This window comes from Panthera pardus, unplaced genomic scaffold, assembly GCF_024362965.1.
Source record: "Panthera pardus isolate Hobbes unplaced genomic scaffold, ASM2436296v1 HiC_scaffold_13, whole genome shotgun sequence".
NCBI lineage: Eukaryota > Metazoa > Chordata > Mammalia > Carnivora > Felidae > Panthera > Panthera pardus.
In genome coordinates this window covers 109741765-109763561 of record NW_026526688.1, presented here as the reverse complement: position 1 = coordinate 109763561, position 21797 = coordinate 109741765, and the positions used below count along the sequence as shown (strand labels likewise).

Here is a 21797-nt window from a genome sequence, read left to right as displayed (position 1 = left end):
ACATTACAATTGAGCTTGGGTGCTAAAGAATCAAAACTAAAAAGTAGTAACATTCATTTAAACTCATGCATGGTAACTTACGTTATGGCTACCAAAAAGAAATATAAATTAACATTCATTCTCTTATACTCCATTATCTATGTATTTTTTTTACATATTATTATCTAAAGGAACACATCCCATAATTTTAGTATAAATGTTCTTAAGGGCCTCAAAGAGAAAATCATACTGCATGAAAGAAATGAATACCAAGTAAGTTCATTAGCAATTACACCCAGTTAATTGTTTGGACTTTCTGGAAGTTTTTTTCTTTTGAAAAAAGTAGTATCAGTATTATTCAAATAAGATACAACACTGTGCTCTGTGGCATGCAGGAAAAGAGAAAAAATTTTGTGCCCTTTAATGAAAAACTCTTTAAAGGTTAAATCATCAATCTCTACCTTGCAGATAGTCTAAAATTTTTCTTTAAATAAAAGCTCACAGAATTTAACATCAAATTTTTGCAACAGCCAGAAAGAGATAAGAAATAATGTAATTAAAGAAGGAATTAAGGAAGGAATTAAAGAAGGATCAAAAATTAGTATTTATATTAGTATGAAATACATGATAAAAGAGGAGGTATGCACGCACAAATCACTTCCTATCAGGAAAAGTGTGCGGCAAAACCCAGCTGACTTCTTATCAAATGAGCTGAGGCACTTACAATTGAAGTATCATATATATTTAATATGCTACATTCAGTCTGTATCAGTGGATGCAAAAATATAAGAGGAATATACTGATATACTTTTATTTCTATTTTGAAGTAAGAGACTTAATTGTTTTCTAGAATGGTTGTGAAGAACTGATTTCTTTCGGTGAAAATGTCACACATGCACACCTATGCACACATACCTCTCTGCACAAACATGTGCACACACACACACACACACACACAACACATGCCCGCCACACATAGGTACACAGCATACACACACCATCATGTCTTCCAACTGAAGGCCATTCTGCCTAGATGAGCCGTCCTTTATTATCAGGCACGGCAAACATCAGTTAAATGAATATGAGCCTCAACCACCACTTTTAGTGGTGTTTAAATGTGCAGTTACAAACTTTTTTAGTTAATGTAAAGAACAGCTTAATGGCCTTTTATTACTATGGGAAGTCTTTTGAAGGTATTTGTAATAGTAATTAGTTGAAAAATAATAGGAGAATTTCTAAGTAAAAGGTTAGGAGGACTTCCTTTTTATTAAAGAGTCAAATATTAAGTATTAGTTAAACTATAAGGTGTCTTTTGAACATACCAGAACTTTGGCACTTTTGTTTATGAAATGTAGTTATTTTATACTATGGAAGCTATCTTTCTTTAATAAAACTGAATCAAACCAGATATTTAAATGATTCACCGAATTATTTTATGAGGCATGGGTAAAATATTCCTATTTTTCAGGTGTTATGTTTATTCAGTCCTGAGGCTAATAAATGTTTCCTCTATAGGTGTTTAACGAGGATGGGTCCATTGTAAGCTCATTTTCACACTATTTATAAACTCCATGTAGATGTATTATGGTGTATCTGTATTAGGTTATCTGAGCTAAAAACTCCTATTTTAGTAATCATGATCATCGCTTAAAAATAATCCTACAATGTTTCTTCGCTTATCATTAAACAGACCATTATGTCATGTTCTCTTCAGTTTCAAGAGAAACCTGGACTCTGGTCTTACAAAAGATCCTTGATGGCATATAAATAAAGGTATGAACTTTTCATATATTTAACAAATTCAACTTCAAAGGTAAACAGTATGATGTGTATGTGGGTACTGTGTTTTGATAGTTACTTGACACTGACCTGTAATGGTCCTACACTTTCTCTATTTATACTAACGTAGGTAAATAAGAGTGTTTTTATTCCTTCCTAAGTGTGAATTGGCACAGGAGGAGAAATCTGGCAGATAGAGATCCTCACCATCATCTGAACACTCGAACTGGACTTCCTTTTCTGAATTGACCAGTCAAAGAGAAAGGGAAAGAAAAAAATATGACCGGTTGAATTTTTAAAGTGTCAAAGCATGGAGCACAGAGTTCTGGAAACATTTCTTTCTATATAAGGATGGTAGTGAAAATAAGTATCTCAATAGGAACTGTGAGCTCTGCATCTCTGAAAGGTATAGAAAAACATAGAACATTTGGAAAATTTTAAGTATCACATTTCCACCAATATAACATTGGAAAAAAGGGCAATATCAACTGTCACTACTGAAATTTAAACTGAATAAACTAAGCAAAGGGAAGAGAAAATTACAGATTGAGGAAAGCAATTGGTAAAAGGCATATGCCATCATAATGGGAAACACAAGTGCATGGTCACCATAGCTCTGGAAATCCCCAAATCACACATAGACAGGAGATGAAGAAATGATTGTGCATGAGTGTAAGAAGTGACAAATGATTTTCTTTGTTATATTTTCAAAATGAACTGACCACCTGACTTTGGGTCAAGTTCAAATGCTAGAATATTAACTAATTCCCAAGAATGTTGAAGTGTTCATGAAGAATGTATGCATCTGCCCTTGGAAGAGAAAGAAAAGGATTAAAGAAATAAAATATTTAGGTAATACTCTGGAAAGATAACAAACATAATACAAATATAAGGTTACATTCAATCAAAGGCAAATTCCCACAAAGCAAAATAGAATCAATAGAAAATACATTGTATTACTTTGTTTAGAAATCCAAGAAACTAAAAGTATCCTTTTGTTATCTTTCTGGAAAATATTTCTATACGTTTTTAGAATATTCACCTTGAGTATATGTCTGAATACCCTATTACAGAAGCATAGGAAAAATTAAGACCTTTATAAGAACTGCCCAAGCAGAGATATTTAATCATTTGACATTCTATTTCCCAGACCCTATCACTTGATTTTTTTTTCAGTCTATACATTTCAGCAGGCCTCCAGAATATAGCATAACTAGAGGCACCTGGGTGGTTCAGTCAGTTAAGTGTCTGACTTGGGCTCAGGTCATGATCTCACCCTTTGTGAATTTGAGCCCTGCCTGGGGCTCTGTGGTGACAGCTCAGAGCCTGGAGCCTATTTCAGATTCTGTGTCTCCCTCTCTCTCTGCCCATCCTCCATTTGTGCTCTGTCTCTGTCTCTCAAAAAATAAAAAATAAAAAATAATAAATAAATCATTTAAAAATTAATAAAAAAAGATATAGCATAATGAGTCAGAAAAACATTTGGTTTTCATTGATTTTTCAGGTAACTGTGATAGTTTGGGACTGCAGTAAAGCACAGAGTATTTAGACATTCAGTTTCTATAACAACTCCATAAAAAAGTATTGTCAGATTATTTAATATTTAATAAAATAGAAATAATACACCTTTTCTTGGCATAAATATTAGTCATCTTTATGTATGAAATTATTTTATACTTCAACCTGCATCTTTTACAGAAACTATAAAAAATACAAGCTGTGAAAACTTAAAAAAATTATTTAACATTTAAAAATTATCCAGCATCTGAAAGTCAGAACTGATTTTGGGAGTGCTTGTTTAACTTACCTTTACTCCATCTGGTTTCTTCAACAAACTCTTGGCTGCTGCAAAATGAGAGTAAAATCATTTCAGCGAGTTATCCATTGAAACCCGTGCCAGGTAACAAATCCGGTTATTGTTTCTCTCTATCACCTTTACTGCGTTATGGCCAACATATGCCAAATTATCAAGATCACACTGATGAGCGCGAGCTTACAGGACACTGAAACACAGTATCACTTTTCTTGGTTTTGCCACATCAAATTTAGAACTAATTCTTATTTAGTTCATTGCATATAATTGAACACCGTGTCAGTTATGTTATTATTGGACTTTATGTCACTGTTGGTTGTGAAAAGGATACTGGAACTTTAACTGGACTATGCTTTTGTAATCCAGAAAGTTGATTTCAGTCTTCAGACATCAGCTTACAGACTGTTTTACATGTTCATCCACACTACAAGTATGGTGACCATCTCAGTTCTGCCACTTAAGACCCCCTTCCTAAAGGTTTGAAAATTTGCTCTGGTGAAATAACATCCTTTTTAAAATATACATGTATTTGAAGTCAGAACTTCCATTTTTACAAAAAAATATTAATAACAATTTAAAATGAAGTGGTATATTATTGACCTAGAGCAAAATTTTTAAATTTTAGCATATGACCTTAAAAAAAGGCATTATGTACTCTTTTATACTTCAAAATCAGAATAGAAAGCTTTGATAAACAAAAGCCTTTTACTTCAAAAAATTAAAAATCAGAAAATTTGAGGTGAGATTTAAAACAAAACAAAATCTTCAACTAAATCAGAGAACTGAAGCATATAGTCTCAGATAAAACTTCATCTTCCCGGAGGGGAGCTTTTAGCATTTCTCCTGTTACTGAACTTCTTGGGTATATTAGAAGATGAAGTCATCCCTTAAAAAAATATACTTAGGAATGGGTATATTCATACACAGTGAGCAGATTATATAATTGTCAATGACAAGTAGTACACCAAGTGTAGAACATTTATGATTATGCAGAACAAGGTACATACTTGTGTTTCCATTTAATGTTAATTGTGTGTATATGTGTATGTATATATGTGTATGTGAGTGTGTGTGTGTGTATATATATGTAGTTATTTAAGTATATCAGAATAGACTTTGGCATCTGAAATGGAAATACCTAGCTATAATAAAACTGCATGAACATGTAACTTCCTGACATCCACTTGACTTGGGATATTATTTTGATATCACTTTGGTATAATTTTAAATTTGTTTAAGATAGAAAACTGTTAATTTTATTTAGTCTTTAGCAACAAAGCTATTAATTTATTATTAATTGAGATTGTAAGAATTGTTGCCTTAGCTGTAGTACTATTTGCCTGGAGTTAAAAAGCAATATTAAGTAAATCCTGTGGCAGTTAATAGGTTAGAAAGCAAACTCAGAATAGTTGAAATTGCAATAGCAAGCAAAGAGAAGACAATGATTCAGGGTAAGCAGGGATTTGGCCTGAGAGATGCAGAAATGTCCCTTTTGGTTACTATTCACCTTACCTCACAAGAAATACATTCCACATAAAGGGAGAAAAGAAAAAAATAAAAACAACTTTATAACCATATACTTATGGACAAATTACTTTAAAGAGCATGTTTGCTAATGAAACAGAATGAATAAAATATTCAAAACTAAAATGCAGTATATCAAGTACAAGATGTAACTGGATCCATTGTTATTCAGTTGGTTTTGAAGTGATGGATAAAAAAAAGGTTGCCTTTCATGCTGAGACATCAGAAACAATATAAAATTCACATATTAGTCATGAGTTTTTAGTTTACACAATGATGAAAAGGAAAATGTGATGTAAACAAAAAGCGTCTATACATGAGTGTATACATTTAAAAAGGCCCAATTTACGGCTAAGAGTGTATTTAAGACTTTAACAAAATACACAATCTTAATACTGGACACTTTTTTCAAGTTAATTTGTCTTTAACAATATATATTAATAATCCTACCTCTTAGTGATTCACTAATGTTTGGGCCACAGTGAAATATTTATTTGAATATAGTATACATTAGTTAATATTTAATGAGATGATACTGAACTCACCCATAGAAATGTCAACTATGTTAATCAACTGTTCATAAAACAAGTAACTTGACAAAGGCAGTGACAAGGTTTTATCACACCAAACTGGACAAAATACATGCATTTGACTAACACAGACCCTCAATCTGTAGCATTACTCATTGTATTCTTATCATTGATGTCGTTTAAGAGGTCAATGGAAGCCTTTGGAAAGCCTCCTACGGTTTCATATAATACATAACTAAATATAACGGGGGACAAAAGGTGACCATTTAATATAGTTGTAAACTAACTAGAAATTGGTTGAGAAGGTTGTAGAACCCTTGATAACGGTATGGATCATCACCTGATAGCACTGTAATTCCCAGGAGTTAAGTATGTCCTGGGATAAATAATGGAAGAATAGCTAGATCATTTGATGACACATATCACCCTTATGTAAACAGTAAACAAAGCGAAGTGGTGGTATTTTTGGCATAATTGGTTGATAATCCTTCTAAGTCTCAACAGCCACTTTAACAATGTAACTTTCTTGCACTTCAGTTACTCTCCATACATAAGGCTGATTAAAATTTACCAAAATTTGATTTTTGGAAACCTGGTCCTTTGAGATAACCTACTGAATAAGGAGGTTCCAAGATTCAAATACTTTCTGGACATAATATATACTTTATGTCCATTTTAGAGAGTCACCCCTATAACAAAGAAATGGCTTAGCTTCTTTCAGCCAGCCCATTATTTAAAAAAAAAAATTTATCATGGAATCATTTTGAGGAACATTTATTATCCTATATTACTCTAAGGTAGGGTTCTCTGTAAATTCTGGAGTTTAGATACCTTTGAAATATGCAACCATTCTTACAGTGTGCCAAGATACAACTGTACTTTTGAAAGAACTTGGGACTAAAAGAACTGGGTTCCTCAACAATGCTCTTCTTTTAAGAATCTCACTTATTGGGATTTCCTATGAGAATGAGACAAACACAAAAACCGTATTTATAGTTAGCAGTTGATGAAATATCAAAGAACTAATTCTAAGTTTGAAATACTGAGCTTCAAGAGGAGGAAGTACATATTTCCACAACTTGTGTGCACCCCAGCACAGATGGCAGATGGGTTTTGAGTCCTGTATAGCACTGACCAGGGGCTGCTTGAGTGCTCTTGTGAAGGGCGCAGTCATGTGCCTAATGTCTCTGTGGAGACAGCACCCAGGCAGATTCCTGATGATAGACACTCTGTAGAAGGAATCCATGCCACATATTTGTTATCCCTAAACAACAGTGTTTTTATAATTACTAAGTTTTTCTTCAATTCCAAACTGACTACTGAAGAGGAGAGCAGTGGATAAGGAGAATTCTTAACACATGTACCTGAAAAATTCCTCGTAGCCAGCATAGTTGTCAAGATGGCACCCTGTCAGAAAAATAAGAATTCGAAATTAATGTTGCCTCTGCAAATCTTGAACCTAACAAACAGTCTTTGATAACAAATCTTCTCCTAACGTTACTTTTAGTTAGGGGATTTTTATCTGTTTTTGTTTTGGTTTCCTGAGAGCAGCAGGACTATGTCTCACATTCAGCTGGGGCCACCCTCAGGTGTGTGGCCAGGTTCCAATGATCAAACTGCACAGTTGCTTTCCTCTGAAGGGAAGAACCACAGCACACACTGCCACAGAGATCCCAGCTCTTCGTTGTAGGTTTCATTCCAGCATCTATTACATTTTCTCAAGACCCAGAAGAGGAGGAATAAGAGTTCTGAGGTCCGCACATTCAAAAGCCTTTGCTGTAAGTTATTTTCTTCTCAATTTCATTTCTCACTCTGCTAAGTCCACCTCCTCACACAAATGTGTAATTCCTTACCTTTAGTTTTCTTCTAGCATTAAATTTCTTCAGGCAGTCTACCGTCTCCTGTCTGTGCATCATGGAAGCAACAGTAGAACGTTGCTGGAAGAGGAAGAAAAGAAACTTAACTTAGGGTAATTAAATCATACTAAGCATTATAGTATCCTCAACTTCATCCAATCTGCATTAATGGTGCCTAAACCCATACAATGAACTTGTGAGTATTCACTTGCAAAAGTTCCCTCCTAATGGATGATTAGCTTTGCCAAGACTATTTATGACTAAGATGCAACATTTATCTATAGAAAGCATAGATATGAATATCAATAATTCCCGAAATTACCTTTATTTCAATGTCTTTAATCATATTTCTATTGGACTGCCTTTCATTTACTAAGTACCATATTTACTGCCCTAACATTTGACAACCTTAGAAATGTAGTGAAATCTCTACATCCCCTCCAAATTTCACAGTTTTTTTTATCACATCTGAAGTATAATCTGTCTACTATGGCCATTCTTTCTTGCTAGTTTAACTTAACTACAAGCTTCCAAATCTTGATGTTGTTGTTGTTGCTGTTGTTGCTGTTTTTCCTAAAGCTGCCTAATGGTAAATAATTGAACTTTGTCTAATCTCTACTGGAATACAGTTAATTTTGGTGTCATTTTCTTATCCTCTGTTCATGAGTATTATCAATAACTGGTAGGAGAAATACTTATTCCTTGTGTTACTGTAGGCAATATTTATCGATCTATGTAAATCAGATTTTGTTACCAAAACAGCATTTACTACCATTATAAATTTATTTTATTAAATAACTCAAGTCAAAAATTCATTCATTTTTACTTTCATCTTTTTCTATAAAAATTATTTTAAATCCATGAAAAAAATTTTAAAGAATGATTCATTTTTAATCTTAGTTCCTAAGGTCTTTGGAGAATTGTCACTTACACAGATCCATGGGTGTTTCAGTGCCTCTGAGGCTGTGATACGCTTGGCAGGGTTGATAGTAAGCATTTTATTGATTAGGTCTTTGGCTTCAGGAGTCACTGTGTCCCACTCTGGTGATGGAAACTTCAAAAATACAAATTTATAAATAGTTTCAAAAATAGATACATTCAATTAAACAGGGAAGAGCCAAGTAAACTAATCATTTCTTTAAGTAGTGGGTTTCATCAAAAAACTTACTCTTTGTATAAGTTAAATTGTATCTACATGTAGATAAATCTGAATATATTTACATATATAAAAGATAAGTAGCTAATAAGTGATAAGTATATACACTAAACTGCATATTATACCTAGTAAATGTATTTTAATGTTTCAAAAAATAAATTTAAAGATCTTCTAGTCCTTTCAAAGGATCTTTATTTTGGTTTGAAAATAAGATTTTACACAGTCTTTCTCATAATTATTTGTAAACATCAATAAAGCTGGCAGGTTGTCAAATGTGTTGATGTCATCATGCTATTACACCAAGATTCAAAATGAAGTATTATAAGAAAAAATGAGGTATTACATACTTTCACACCTCATGATCAGTAAGAGTAGAAATAATAAAAGAGCTTCCGTTGCTGGTGCCAAAACTGACCTACTAATTGTGGCTATTTGGAATATAGTAGTGAGAAGAAATCTCAGACTACAAGTGCCTCAGCAGGATTTCATTTTAGCACTTCAGAAAGGTTAATCTACTTAATGACAAATTTCATCAAAGTTCTTAAAAGTAACCAACATTCAAAACTTCTATGAGTAATCCATTTGTGTATTAATAACTATATAATAGCTATCCTAAGTGTATTTAAATCTTTTGTTGATAATTATGTAGCCTCATTTTCACATAATTTATTAGTAGAGATACTATTGTTCATAGGCTAAGAAAAATTTGCATCGGTTTCGAAACAACAGACAGAATATCAGGTTCTTATTCCACTTCACGGATTTTTATAGACAATCTTGGAACAAAAGTCACTGTCACTATGTCATGGACTTTAGTTCACTTTTAGTAGTTGTAAGATGGGTACTTTGTGAACCATTGGTAAAATGAAATATGAAAAAAATGATACTGACTCTTTAATACTTGAAATGTTACCAATTTAGCAACTGTCATTTTAATTCCATAAGTTATTTTGGGCAGCTATGAAAACTTGCCAATGAAGAAATATTCAAGCTGTTCCTCCTTGAGGTACAGATATTCGGATAGCAAATTAGGAGCTGGTTCAGCCTGAATAAAGGTGGACCTTTATCTCATTTTTAAAAAAGTTTCCACAAAGTCATTCCTCCATATTCATTAAGCAGTGCATCTGCAGAACTATGTCTTGCCAAGGGGGTGCCTAGTTGTAGTCTGCAAAGATGATGAATGTGCTAGCTGTGGCCATGTAAATCTTAATTTGGCCCAAATATTAGTCTGACTAGATAGAATGGGATGCTTCAAAATTAAAAGAATATGCATTTTAAATTCTTGCTATACCCACATCCATCTATATAGAACATTTTAACAGAAAGGCACTGCTGAATTCATGAGACCTGATTTAATATAACAGAGATTTTTTATTTTATCTTCTCTCACTTCCACACTGAGCTTTTAACTTCTGCACAGAAGGTGGACCCAAAAATTCCTACGACTTAGTTGCTCCACTTAATAATATATCAAAAGCATCTCTAAACCTTGAACTCTAATTTCCAGAGGGATGTGTGAGAAGCTACCAAAGGTGGTAGTAAATCATATTTATATACATATTTGTCAAAGGAGAGAAAATTATTATCAGTGAACCCAAAGTTAAGCCATAAAGAGAAAATAGATAAGGCTTTACTTTTGAGATTTAGAACCTAATTCATACTCATACTTTCAAATATTCTAATTATAAATGAAACATGTTGGAACTGTGATTTTCAAGTATATTAAATTGTGAAACACATTCTTCAAATGAAAGTTTCCACAGAAGCCCATGAGGTAAATAAGACTAAAAAAAAATCAAGCTGACACAATGGAACGATGTTCTATTTGATACATAGATCACTGCAAAATATTGTTGATACATGATTTAAAATTATGTGATAAACATTTGGGAATATAATTCAACTAAACAAGCATTAATCATTTCTAAAGCAAAAATCTTTTAATTTTTATATGTTTTAAAATGTACTAAGATCCAAAAATTTTGAGAAGCGAAGTCCTTCCTTAGAGACTTCCAACTATTTTCCTTTCAATCTTAGGAGATAGTGAACTAAAAGGAAATACAAACTAAACACATATGCTGCTTTTCTTACTCTTTATCTCCCTCTCCCTAGGATTGAGAAAAATAATTAGAGAAATTGTTGAAAATTATAGTTTAAAGTGTAATGAAAAAATTTTGTTCTTGGTTAATAAAAAAAACAAATGCTCATCTACACTATATGAACATTTATTACATACATCATAAGCTCCAGCCTTGATCTGCTGATAGAGTCTGTGTTGGTCTTCATCCCAGAAGGGTGGATATCCCACCAGAAGGATATAGAGAATGACACCTAGACAGAATGAGCATATTAACATAATGTTAAGTCATTCAGGCAACAATAAATTAAATGTGGCAGATCCACAATGATACTTAAGCCACATCCATTCAAAGAGAGGAAATTGGGTATTTGGAAAGCTTCAGAAAGACATGCTCTGATCTACTCTGAAACATTCTGTGGAGGGCGAATGCTCTCTTCTTATGCTCATGAACTCTGATAGTATATGGCAGTCCAAAAATTTCTCTGTGCACTTTAAAAGAATGTGTATTGTTGTTTTTAGATGGGATGTTACATCTGTATCTGTTATGCGCAACTGGTCTAATGGGTCTTTCAAAGACACTGTTTCCTTATTAACTTTAGAACCAAAGAATTCTAAACAGGCACAACAGATCAATACCTAAAGATGAAACTTACCTGTCATCGGGGTGATATATTGTTTGATATCCGTGATGAAGACTTGTTTTGTGGCCTAACATATGATCTTTCCTAGAAAAGGTTCCATGTCAAGAAGAATGTGTATTCTGTTGCCTTTGGGTGGAATATTCTGTACACATCTGTTAAGTCCAGGTAGTCTAACATGTGGTTTAAGGCCAATATTTCTTTATTGATTTTCTGTCTGGATGATCTATCCATTGACGTAAGTGGGGTATCAAAATCCCCTACTATTACTGTATTGCTGTCTATTTCTCCCTTTAGGTCTGTTGATATTTGTTTTATATATTTAGGTGCTCCTATACTTATGTAATGTTGGGTGTATAAATATTTACAAATGTTATATCCTCTTGTTGGATTGACCCCTTCATCACTATGTAATGCTCATCTTTGTCTCATTACAGCCTTCATTTTAAAGCCTACTTTGGGGCGCCTGGGTGGCTCAGTCGGTTGAGCGTCCGACTTCGGCTCAGGTCACGATCTCACGGTCCGTGAGTTCGAGCCCCGCGTCGGGCTCTGGGCTGATGGCTCAGAGCCTGGAGCCTGTTTCAGATTCTGTGTCTCCCTCTCTCTCTGACCCTCCCCCGTTCATGCTCTGTCTCTCTCTGTCTCAAAAATAAATAAACGTTAAAAAAAAAAAATTAAAAAAAAAAAAAAAAAAAAAGCCTACTTTGTCTGATATAAGTATAGTTACTCTAACTTTCTTTTGGTTTCCATTTGCATGAAATAGTTTTTCCATCCCTTCACTTTCAGACTGTATGTCATTACATCTGAAGGGTAGGCAGTATAAATTTGTTTTTGTTTTTTTAATGCATTCAGCCACTCTATGTATTTTGATTGGAGAATTTAGTCCATTTACATTTAAGGTAACTATTGATAGGTATGTACTTTTGGCATTTTGTTCATTGTTTTCTGGCTGTTTTTGTAGTTCTTCTGTGCTCCTTTTTTCTTCTCTGCTCTCTTCTTTTGTGGTTTGATGACTTTCTTTAGAGCTATGTTATATTTATTTCTCTTTTTCTCTTTTGTATTTACTACAGGTTTTTGCTTTGTGGTTATCATGAGGCTTAACAAGTTCTAATTGTGACAGTGTACTTTAACTTAATAACTTAAGTTTGATCTTATTCTAAGGCTTATAGTTTTACTCTGCCCTATCCTACATTTTGTTTTTGATGTCATAGTTTACTTGTGTATCCCTTCACTAATTATTATAATCATTGTTTTTTACTACTTTTGTCTTTTAACCTGTATACCAGCTTTATATGTGATTAATCTACTATCTTTATTATGTATTTACCTTTCCAATGAGACTCATTCTTTTATATGTTTTCTCATTACCAATAAGCAACCTTTCTTTTCAGCTTTTAAAGATTCCTTTTAACATTTCTTGTAAGGCTGGTTTAGTTTGATGAACTCCTTTAGTTTTTGTCCAGAAAGCTCATTATCTCTCCTTCAATTTTGAATAACTTTACTGGGTAGAACATTCTTGATTCAAAGTTTTTGTTGTTGTTGTTGTTGTTGCTGTTTCTTTTGGCAGCTTAAATATATCATGCAGCTTTCTCTGGCCTGCACAGTTTCTGCTGAAAAACATACTGATAGGCTTATGAAGCTTCCCTAGTACACAACTAGTTGTTTTTCTCTTACTGCTTTTAATATTCTCTCATCTTTAACTTTTGACATCTTAATTATAATGTGTCTTGGTGTGAGTTTCTTTGGTTTCATCTTATTTGGAAATCTGAGCTTTCTGGAACTGGATGTCTGTTTCCTACCCCACATTAAGGAAGTTTTCAGCCATTATTTCTTCAAACACGTTTCTGCCTCTTTCCTCCTTGTAGAACCTCTGTAATGTGAATGTTGGTCTGCCTGATGTTGTCTCATAAGTGCCTTAAGTTATTTTCACTTTTGCTTTTTTTTTTTTCCTCTGTTGTGACTGGGTGAGTTCCACCAGCTTGGTTTCATAACTCATCCTTTCTACTACTTCATGTAATCTATTGTTAGTCACATTCTCTGTGACTTATATTTAGTACTTTCTTTTATTTTCCATCTCTTTGTTGAAGTTCTCATTGTGCTTATCCATTTTTTTCCCAAGTTCAATGAGCATCTCTATGAGCATTACTTTAAGCTCTTTATCAGGTAAATTACTTATCTGTGTTCTATTAAGATTTCTTCTAAAGTTTTATCTTATTCTTCCATTTGGAACATATTCCTCTGTTTTTTCATTTTATTTGACTCTGTATTGGTCTACAGAGTGGATAAAATAACCACTTTTCCCAATCTTTTAAAAAAAATTTTTTTTAATGTTTATTCAGTTTTGAGAGAAAGAGAGAGAGCATGAGCAAAGGAGGGGCAAAGAGAGACAGAGACACAGAATCTGAAGCAGGCTCCAGGCTCTGAGCTGTCAGCACAGAGCCTGATGCGGGGCTTGAACTCTTGAAGCATGAGATCATGACCTGAGCCAAAGTCGGCCATTTAACCGACTGAGCCACCCAGGTGCCCCCCACCTTTCCCAACATTTAAGTAGTGGTTTTGTGTAGAAGATGAAACTTGTCTTTCAACTCTACCCCAACTCTTTGTCATCTCTCAAACCTTTGCTCTTCTCCAAAAAGCCTACTATATTTTTATTAGCTCTTAGTAGGTGAGGATGTGCCAAGACCCACCAGTGACTGAAAGGGAAAGATCTCAGCACCTGGGTTCAGACTGTTTGGAATCCCGACCCTCAGATAGCAGGTTTTTAAAAATTATGCAAATATATACAGTCCTGTGGGACTACAAGCATAAGCCCTACTGACCAAGTAATTTGATGTGGTCCCATGGGTGACAGTCACAAAAATCAGAGCTTCAGATGAATGCATAATATCTTTCCTGGGAGATACTAGCAAGCTGAAACAAGGCAAAGGGAGAGTGCCAAGATGGTATCCACAACCTACATTTCTTGAGAGCAACTCTGTAGTCCACTAGATGTATATCAATTCTGAAACTTACTCCTCAGGCCAAAGTTCTAGGAAAAGCCAAGATGTCTTCTTCACAGAAAGATTAGAAGGATGTGTGTCTAAATCTGCTGTTTGTGCAGTGCCCTGGTGTGGCATCTTGCCAATAACTTTCTCTACAATTTCCAACTGTGGGACCTCAGTATGCAAGTCCCCATAACCAGCCAGGCAATCAAGGGGGCATGCCCTGGGAGGCAGCTGCAAAAAACAGGGCAGTAAATGTAAAAACCAGGACACCAGCTGTATGCAAAGCTTTCCTCCAGCAGACACTGGGGCTCTGGAGTGTGGCAGAGGGTGAGCATGAAGATAGTGGTACTCTCTGAGGTCTCTGAAAAGGATTATAGTCATTCCTTAGATGTGTGTTTAATTAGAAACCTGCTCCTCAGGCTGCAGCTATGATGGTTAGTTTATAGGTGCCCTTCACAGAAAGACGAAGCTCCTAGGTCTATTACCTCTTGCTATGCTATGTGGGTAGTGGCCATTTAAGAACTATCTCTCTATCGGTTACAGTCCTAGAGGACCCACAAGCATAAGCTCCACTGACCGAAAGAGCCAGGCAATGTGGAGGTGTCACCTGACAGCAGCTGCAAAAATCAAGGTTCCAGACAGAGGTATGAGCTCCTCCCTGGGTGATGCTGATTATTACAGTCTCACAAGAGAAGGAACACAAGGCCCCATGGCCTCCAGAGCCAGCCAGTCAGGAGGCATCCCCTGGGCAGCTGCCACAAGATCAGGGCATCAGATACATGAAAAAGCTTCTTTCCTGGTGCTCTGGAGCAGCAAATGGAAAGCATGGCCAAAGGAGAGCATGGACACAGTACTGCCAGCCTCCACCCCAGAGAATACTCCAGCAGGCTCCTAGATATGTGTTTTTAATTAGATGCCTGCCCCACTGGCTGACATTTTAATATAAGCAGGTCAACCTCCTTCACTTGATGTCTGGGTGCAATCAGGCTGCCTCTGAGCTGGGCCCTGGGGCAGGTATGTCCAAGTATCCAGGCCCCTTAAGAGCTGTCTTACAGATCATGATAGTTTTGTGCATCTGGTACATGAGTCCGCTTTCAAAATTAGACATTCTTGGTGCTCATCTCTCAGGTGCAGGTCCTTAAAGTTGAGGTCTTGGATATGAGGTTCGAACCATTTACTCCTCAAGGAGAAGCCCAGGTTTTGAGTTTTCTCTTCATTGTGGATCACCAAGCTATGGGCAGGGTTTACAGTGAGATTGTGTCCCAGTCTCTCCTACCCACTTCAGTGTGGTTTTCTACTCTTTTGCCAGTGTCTAGTCAACACTGACAGCCTTTGCCCTTTTTTTTTTTTTTTAAATTTTTTCATATGAAGCTGGAGAGTCTGTGTATCTATGGGAGGAGGTGAGTTCAGGATCTTCTAAACTTGCCATCTTGAACCAATCCCCTCCTACTTTGGAAAAGTTTATTGGCCTACCTAAAGTCTTTAGTTTCTGTCACTGCTCTGACCTCTACTGATTATTTTTCCCTTGCTGCTTTCCCTTAAAGCATGGAAACCAAGGAAAGAGGGTCAGACAGATAAAACTTTGCCTGGCATGGCCTAGGATTCCTTTTATCTCTTACCAGTGTTGGTTTCTTGGGTTTCTTTAACTTTCCTTGTTAGGAAAATATAGCCCTTGTCCATCAGATTTGTCATCTTTATACAATAGACACTGTGGGAGCTAAAATGGCTTTTAGACAATAGTTTAATCACCCTAGACTGTCACAGCCTGCTTCTGGAAGTTCAAGTTCAAAAGCAGATTCTTAAATTCATGTGAATCACTACCAGAGTGGAACAATTTAAACAACATTTTATTTAAACATTATTAAATAAAAACCTAACAAAACTTTAAAATCAAGGCTGAAAATAATTTTACTATAGTAGATTTAAAAAGAAAAAAAAAGGCCATGAAAAGAAAAATCACAGTATATTGTGAAAAAATCTTAGCCTATTGATACTTCATCTTTGTAACATAAAAAGGTATTTTTTCCATTTCTCTCCACATTATAAACAACGTAAATTTATTTAAATTTACTTTTATATTATTTTTCTATCTAACACATGCATCTAATAATGAGGATCGTGATGAGTGTCTGTGTTTGTGTTCCCAGGACAGAGGTAGAAGAAGGGCTGTACCTAAGTAGTTTTATCTCTTAGTTATGGTTTGGGGGTAAATATGAAAATTAGTTTTAAATTATTTTTCATGTTTACTTATTTTTGAGAGAGAGAGAGAGAGAGAGAAAGGAAGCACACATGAGAGCTAGCAAGGGAGGGGCAAAAAGAGAGGGCAACAGAGGATCCAAAGAGAGCTTTGCAATGACAGCAGTGAGCCTGATGTGGGCTTGAACTCATGAACCTTGAGATCATGGCCTGAGATGAAGCTGGACCCTGAACTGACTGAGCCACGCAGGTGCCCCAAAGAAAATTAGCTCTGTAATGGCAATAGTCGATATTAATTTTTTAATTTGACATTTTTCTAATAAACATTTGAAGTAGGCTGTTATGAAATTATAAAACAGAGACAACTGAGACATTTAGCACTCTGAACCTAGGGTAGGTTGCAAGGCTGGCCTGCTTCAGAGGCTTTGTCCTGCAGTCCTGCTGGCTGGCACTGATGTGGTATGTCTCTACAAAGGGGAAGGTTCATAGATACCTCGTTCCCCAAGAAATGGCAACCACTACATAGATAAATGCCCACAATTTAATTGCTTGATTGAGGAGTTTCTACCAAAAAATTTACTTTTACTAAAACAATAACACAAATATAAAAGATTTAAAAACATTCAGGCCAGAAGACTTAAAGAAAAAAAATACATGAGCACTATTTACACTGATGTTTACTTCTCAATGCCTATTTAAATAAATACTCGTTTGTAAGCTTATTTTGATTTGTTCATTAGATTGGAGTCTGAGGCCTTCCTGAATTACATGCTTTTTTGGAGTTCTATTTTCTGTAAGTATAGAATAACTATGAGAGTCATGGTATAATAATACATTTTCTTGTAGGTAACATTTTTTGAGTAGCTACATCTGCTTTAGTGCATTACCTTATTTACTCCCTGTACAATGCTGAGGTAAATAAATGTTATTGTCTCCATTTTACAGATGAGGAAATGGTTTGAGAGCTTATATGAAATAACTGTTTCAGCCACAAGCAGGCTAGAGCTACTTTTTCTTCATCTATGAAGACAAATGCATTTTAAATTTTAAATTGTTTGTGTTGTGTAATTGAAAGGCCTTGACCACTAGTAAGGTTTCACTTTGGTACTGTCTTAAATGTTCCCTGCAGCCACTTTTTCCTTTAGCTATGAACTTTATTAAAGTTTTTATTGTCTAACTGAGAGTCTTTGCCCCATTCCAATTTACTTTTTTCTCGTAAGCTTAATTTATAACCCTAATATTTTACCTTCCTCTCCTAGGTCAGAGAAAAAAAAAATGAAAAAAAAATAGAGTTTCTTTTCTTGCCCTAAAACTAAGTCAGTAAAATCTTTAAAAGCTGGTCAAAATCTTCTTTTTTTTTTTTTTTTTTTGCAAGAGCACTTCAGGGATGAGGATATAACCTCCAAAATTTGAATGTTTCTCAGGATGTTACTGGCCTTTAATGATTTCTACCTAGATATTTCATTAGGGGTTACAAAAAAAGATATTTTGATTCTATTACACCTTCTTTAGTCTAAGAACAACTTATTTCATCAATTATTTGGTGTCCTGTATGACCAGGTTCATACAGGAAAGGTAAAGTAGCAGACTTTTGTTCCTTCCTTTATGGATTGGTTTTTGAAATAATTCGAAATAATTCGAAATAATTTTGAAATACATTGGTTTCCCATTAATTAATCCCCTAATTCAAGGTTAGGATTGCTATTGTAGTTTGATTATAGTCATGAATGCATGGATTTAAACTTGATGTGTTTCAATCTATTACTGTTATTTTTCTCATTTAACTTTTCATTGTCCTATCTTTAACTAGAAGTCGTCTCTTCAAGTTGGCTCCTGAGTCCTGTTCATATCTAGGTAGAGATCATCAGAAGCTACTAACATCATGAGACACATCCAACCTTTGGAGGTCATATCATCCCTGATATGTTCTTGCAAAAAAAAAAAAAAAAAAGTCTGTGGTCTTTAACAGTTTTCTGTCTTTCTGCTATAACAAGATGCACCTGTATCATCTTGTGCTTTTCTTAACCTAGACTTGGAATTAGTTTCTTTCACAAGGAATCATGGTTCCTTACCATGGTAAACATTATGTAGAGACCAATATCAGGTACTCTGTAGGGGTGCTCTGTGGGAACTGCAGGTTTCTTCAACAAATAAATGGAGAAACGAGAAGGGGGGTGAGGAGGAGGAAAGATAGAGAAGCAGAAATTACAAATTAAAAGAGACCTAAGAGGGGCCCCTGGGTGGCTCAGTCCATGATCTCATGGTTTGTGGGTTCCAGCCTTAAATCAGGCTCTGTGCTGTCAGTGTGGAGCATGCTTGGGAATTCTCTCTCTCCCTGCCCTTTCCCCCTCATGTGCACTCACTCTCTCTCTCAAAAATAAACTTCACAGAAAAAAGGGGGGGACCTAAGACACCAAACTAATAATAAAATTATGAGACAAGAGGGCAAACTGCCAAAAAAATTACTAGTTATTTGATGGTTTTAAGCAGTAATTATATTAAATTTTAAAGTACTGTTATTATTGTCATTCTTTTAAAAGAACCCTTTTCTTTTAGAGACACACATTATGGTATGTATAGATATACTGATATTATATTTGTATTTGACTAAAATAATCTTGGGGAGGAGGGATGAGTTGGGTGGTGTAGATGAAATAGGATTAGCTGTCATTTAATTATATTATTCTACTTTTGTATACCTCAAAATTTCCAAAATAAAAAGTTAAAACAACTATTTTGACACAGCTTCATATAACATTTAAAAGTGGAAGTTGAACTAGTTTTCACTGTCATTTGAGCTTGGGCAATGCTAGAGATATTTGATTAATAAGAGTTGAGAAGCACTGATTACTGATTAGGTAGAAAGATTACATTATCAAGAACATTCAAAAATAATGTTAATAAAAGCTGGAGTTAGAAAAATGATTAAACCTATAATAACATTAACGATTAAAACATTCTAGTCGCTGCTCTGATGAAAGGAGAGAGAAAAAAGCAATGTTCAAAAACTCCAAAAAGTCAGTGGGGAGTTAATGGAACAATCTAACAAGACATCCACTTAATACTCTCAGTAAATAAAGGGCATACTGTGAGTGGAGTTTGGAAATGTACAGTTAACTATACAAAGAATAAGTATGGCTCCCTTTTATATTGCAATACCTTATGCAAAAAAAATCACCATGCAATTCAAATAGGAAAAAGTGTTTAACTAACTGACCCAAAGGGACAATTATGGGAAGAACAAAGATCTAGAAGATCAAGGTCAGCAAGATAGGAAGTTGTTTTCCAGATGATGGTAACTATGCCATATAGTAGGGGTGGCAAACAGGTCTTCCAGCACCAGGAAGAGATGAATGCCTGTGTCCACACTGTGTATGGGGCGGGCGGGTAACCAGGGGAGAGCATGTGTCCATCACTTGACAGGTACAGCTGTTATTTAAGAGCAAGAGTATCCTGTTATTAGTTCTTCCAATTGCTTTAGTGAAATTTCCTGATAATAAATTATAAAGATAAATGATAAATGTCAACACCCCCCCCCCTCCCAAAGTAAAAGGTTCAGCAATCTGGGCAAAATATCTGTGAACCACCTGTTTGCAACCTCTGCTATATTGTGTAAGAATCTTAAAATTTGCTGCCCTAAAGAAAACTGCAACTAGCTAGCATGATGCTGTTTGATGTTGGTGTGCACTAGAATAACCTAGCAAGCCTGATAAAATGCAAATTCCTGAGCCTCACCACGAAGAATCTTATTCAGTGATTCTCTGGTCCATTCCAGAAAATTGAATTTGGTAAGTACTCAGGTCACTTTGAAACATGGGTCCATGTTTCTAAAACATCAGGTTAGGGACACCATAACACTGTGTCTTGAGAAATCTAAGAGAATAGGTAACTTCACAGTAAGACAATATTGGTAGGGGCTATAATTAGGAGTAAAGCTCCATGGATAGAAGACTAATGAGGATATAGGTCATAAAGGATGAAGGCAACAGAGCCTTGTAATTGTGAGGCATATCTGTGATGGCCAAGTGTAAGGTAATCACAGAACTGGTAATCATAAACAACAAAGTTGACCAGTGTAAGGTAATCATACCAACAAACTGCTTGAGATTTCAAAATTGTAAATACTTTCTTAAAAAGTGCTTGATGCTGATTTATTCCAGTGAAATAAAAGAAAAAAAAAAAAAACAGCAACACAATCTCTAAGGAAATGGGAACCCTTAGCAAATATATGCTCTGAGGCCCAGTAATCACACAAATGCTGAACTTAGTGACCATGCTTCTTAATATATTCCATAATATTCCAAAGGCTCATCAAAAGTCATGGTATATTCTGTGATAGTCACTAATTTATTATCACTTATAACTGTTCTGAGTGATATCTAATTCAGACAGAGACGTAGTAAGACAAGTGTGTGTGTGTGTGTGTGTGTGTGTGTGTGTGTGTGTGCACGCGCGCATGTGTGTGTTGGCTAGGTTTATATGGGCTTACATTTGAGCCAAAATGTAGAAGCAAGTTCTGTTAAAATCCAGTGATTCAGTGACATCTATAAACAACATCTGTTCATTCCTTTGGGGAATTATGGAAACAGCTATATATGCAAGAAAGCCATCAAAATCAATTTACTGTTGTTAAGGTAGAACTCAGGGGAGTGTTCTTGTTTCACTAATGTCCATTATTTGCTTTTCAATAAAAGACTAGTTGCTTTGAAAGACTGAGTGCAGGTCAGATTACATTCTGTGTGAGGTCTCAAAAGCAAGGTAATGGTGGTATTTGAAATGTCCTATGTATGGATAATTGCATATTTCTAATAAAAATGATGTATAGACTTCTTTATCTATTATACCAATACTGTGCTTCACTCTGCTCTATGTCAACTGCTAAAAAGACAATCTGCTGTAGTGCATGCTCATAGCTTAATTCACAGAAGGTTAGCTGCTATTCTGCTAAATGTCTTATTCTGCATTTCTTTTATTATCTGGGTAGTGTCATTTCCTACCCCACTCTACAATGTCTAGCCTTGAAAAGAAGTAGTTATTCAATAGGCAAGTGCTAGTGCTGATGGATGGCTAAAAAAGAGTTTCTCTCAAGATAGGTCATAATCTAAAAGCAACTGAATATGTGTGCATTCCCTTGGTGCTTATTACCTTGAGGATGAGAAAGGGTAGACCGTCTTACAAACCTGAGAGAATTTAATGTCACTTTCATGTTACCTTAGTGAAGTGAAAATAGAATAAAATAGTTAAGGCAGTGTTCCAAACCCA

The 21797-nt window shown here is 35.1% G+C and overlaps 1 protein-coding gene across 21 annotated transcripts in view; it reads right to left on the bottom strand.

Annotated features, from left to right (window-relative positions):
• The window catches only part of CAMK2D (calcium/calmodulin dependent protein kinase II delta), a 313320-nt gene that overhangs the window by 43910 nt on the left and 247613 nt on the right, over window positions 1-21797 (bottom strand). For 7 of the 21 annotated variants that reach the window (XM_019418067.2, XM_019418108.2, XM_019418184.2 and 4 more), the window contains exons 9-13: window positions 10874-10968; window positions 8413-8535; window positions 7479-7562; window positions 6990-7032; window positions 3566-3603 (exon numbers count right to left, since the gene is read on the bottom strand). In XM_019418067.2, coding sequence (XP_019273612.1) covers window positions 3566-3603; window positions 6990-7032; window positions 7479-7562; window positions 8413-8535; window positions 10874-10968 — 383 coding nt within the window. Of the gene's footprint in view, window positions 1-1965; window positions 1999-3565; window positions 3604-6989; window positions 7033-7478; window positions 7563-8412; window positions 8536-10873; window positions 10969-21797 lie in introns of all 21 variants that reach the window. The other 14 variants (XM_019418080.2, XM_019418134.2, XM_019418201.2 and 11 more) reach the window with 3 other exon arrangements.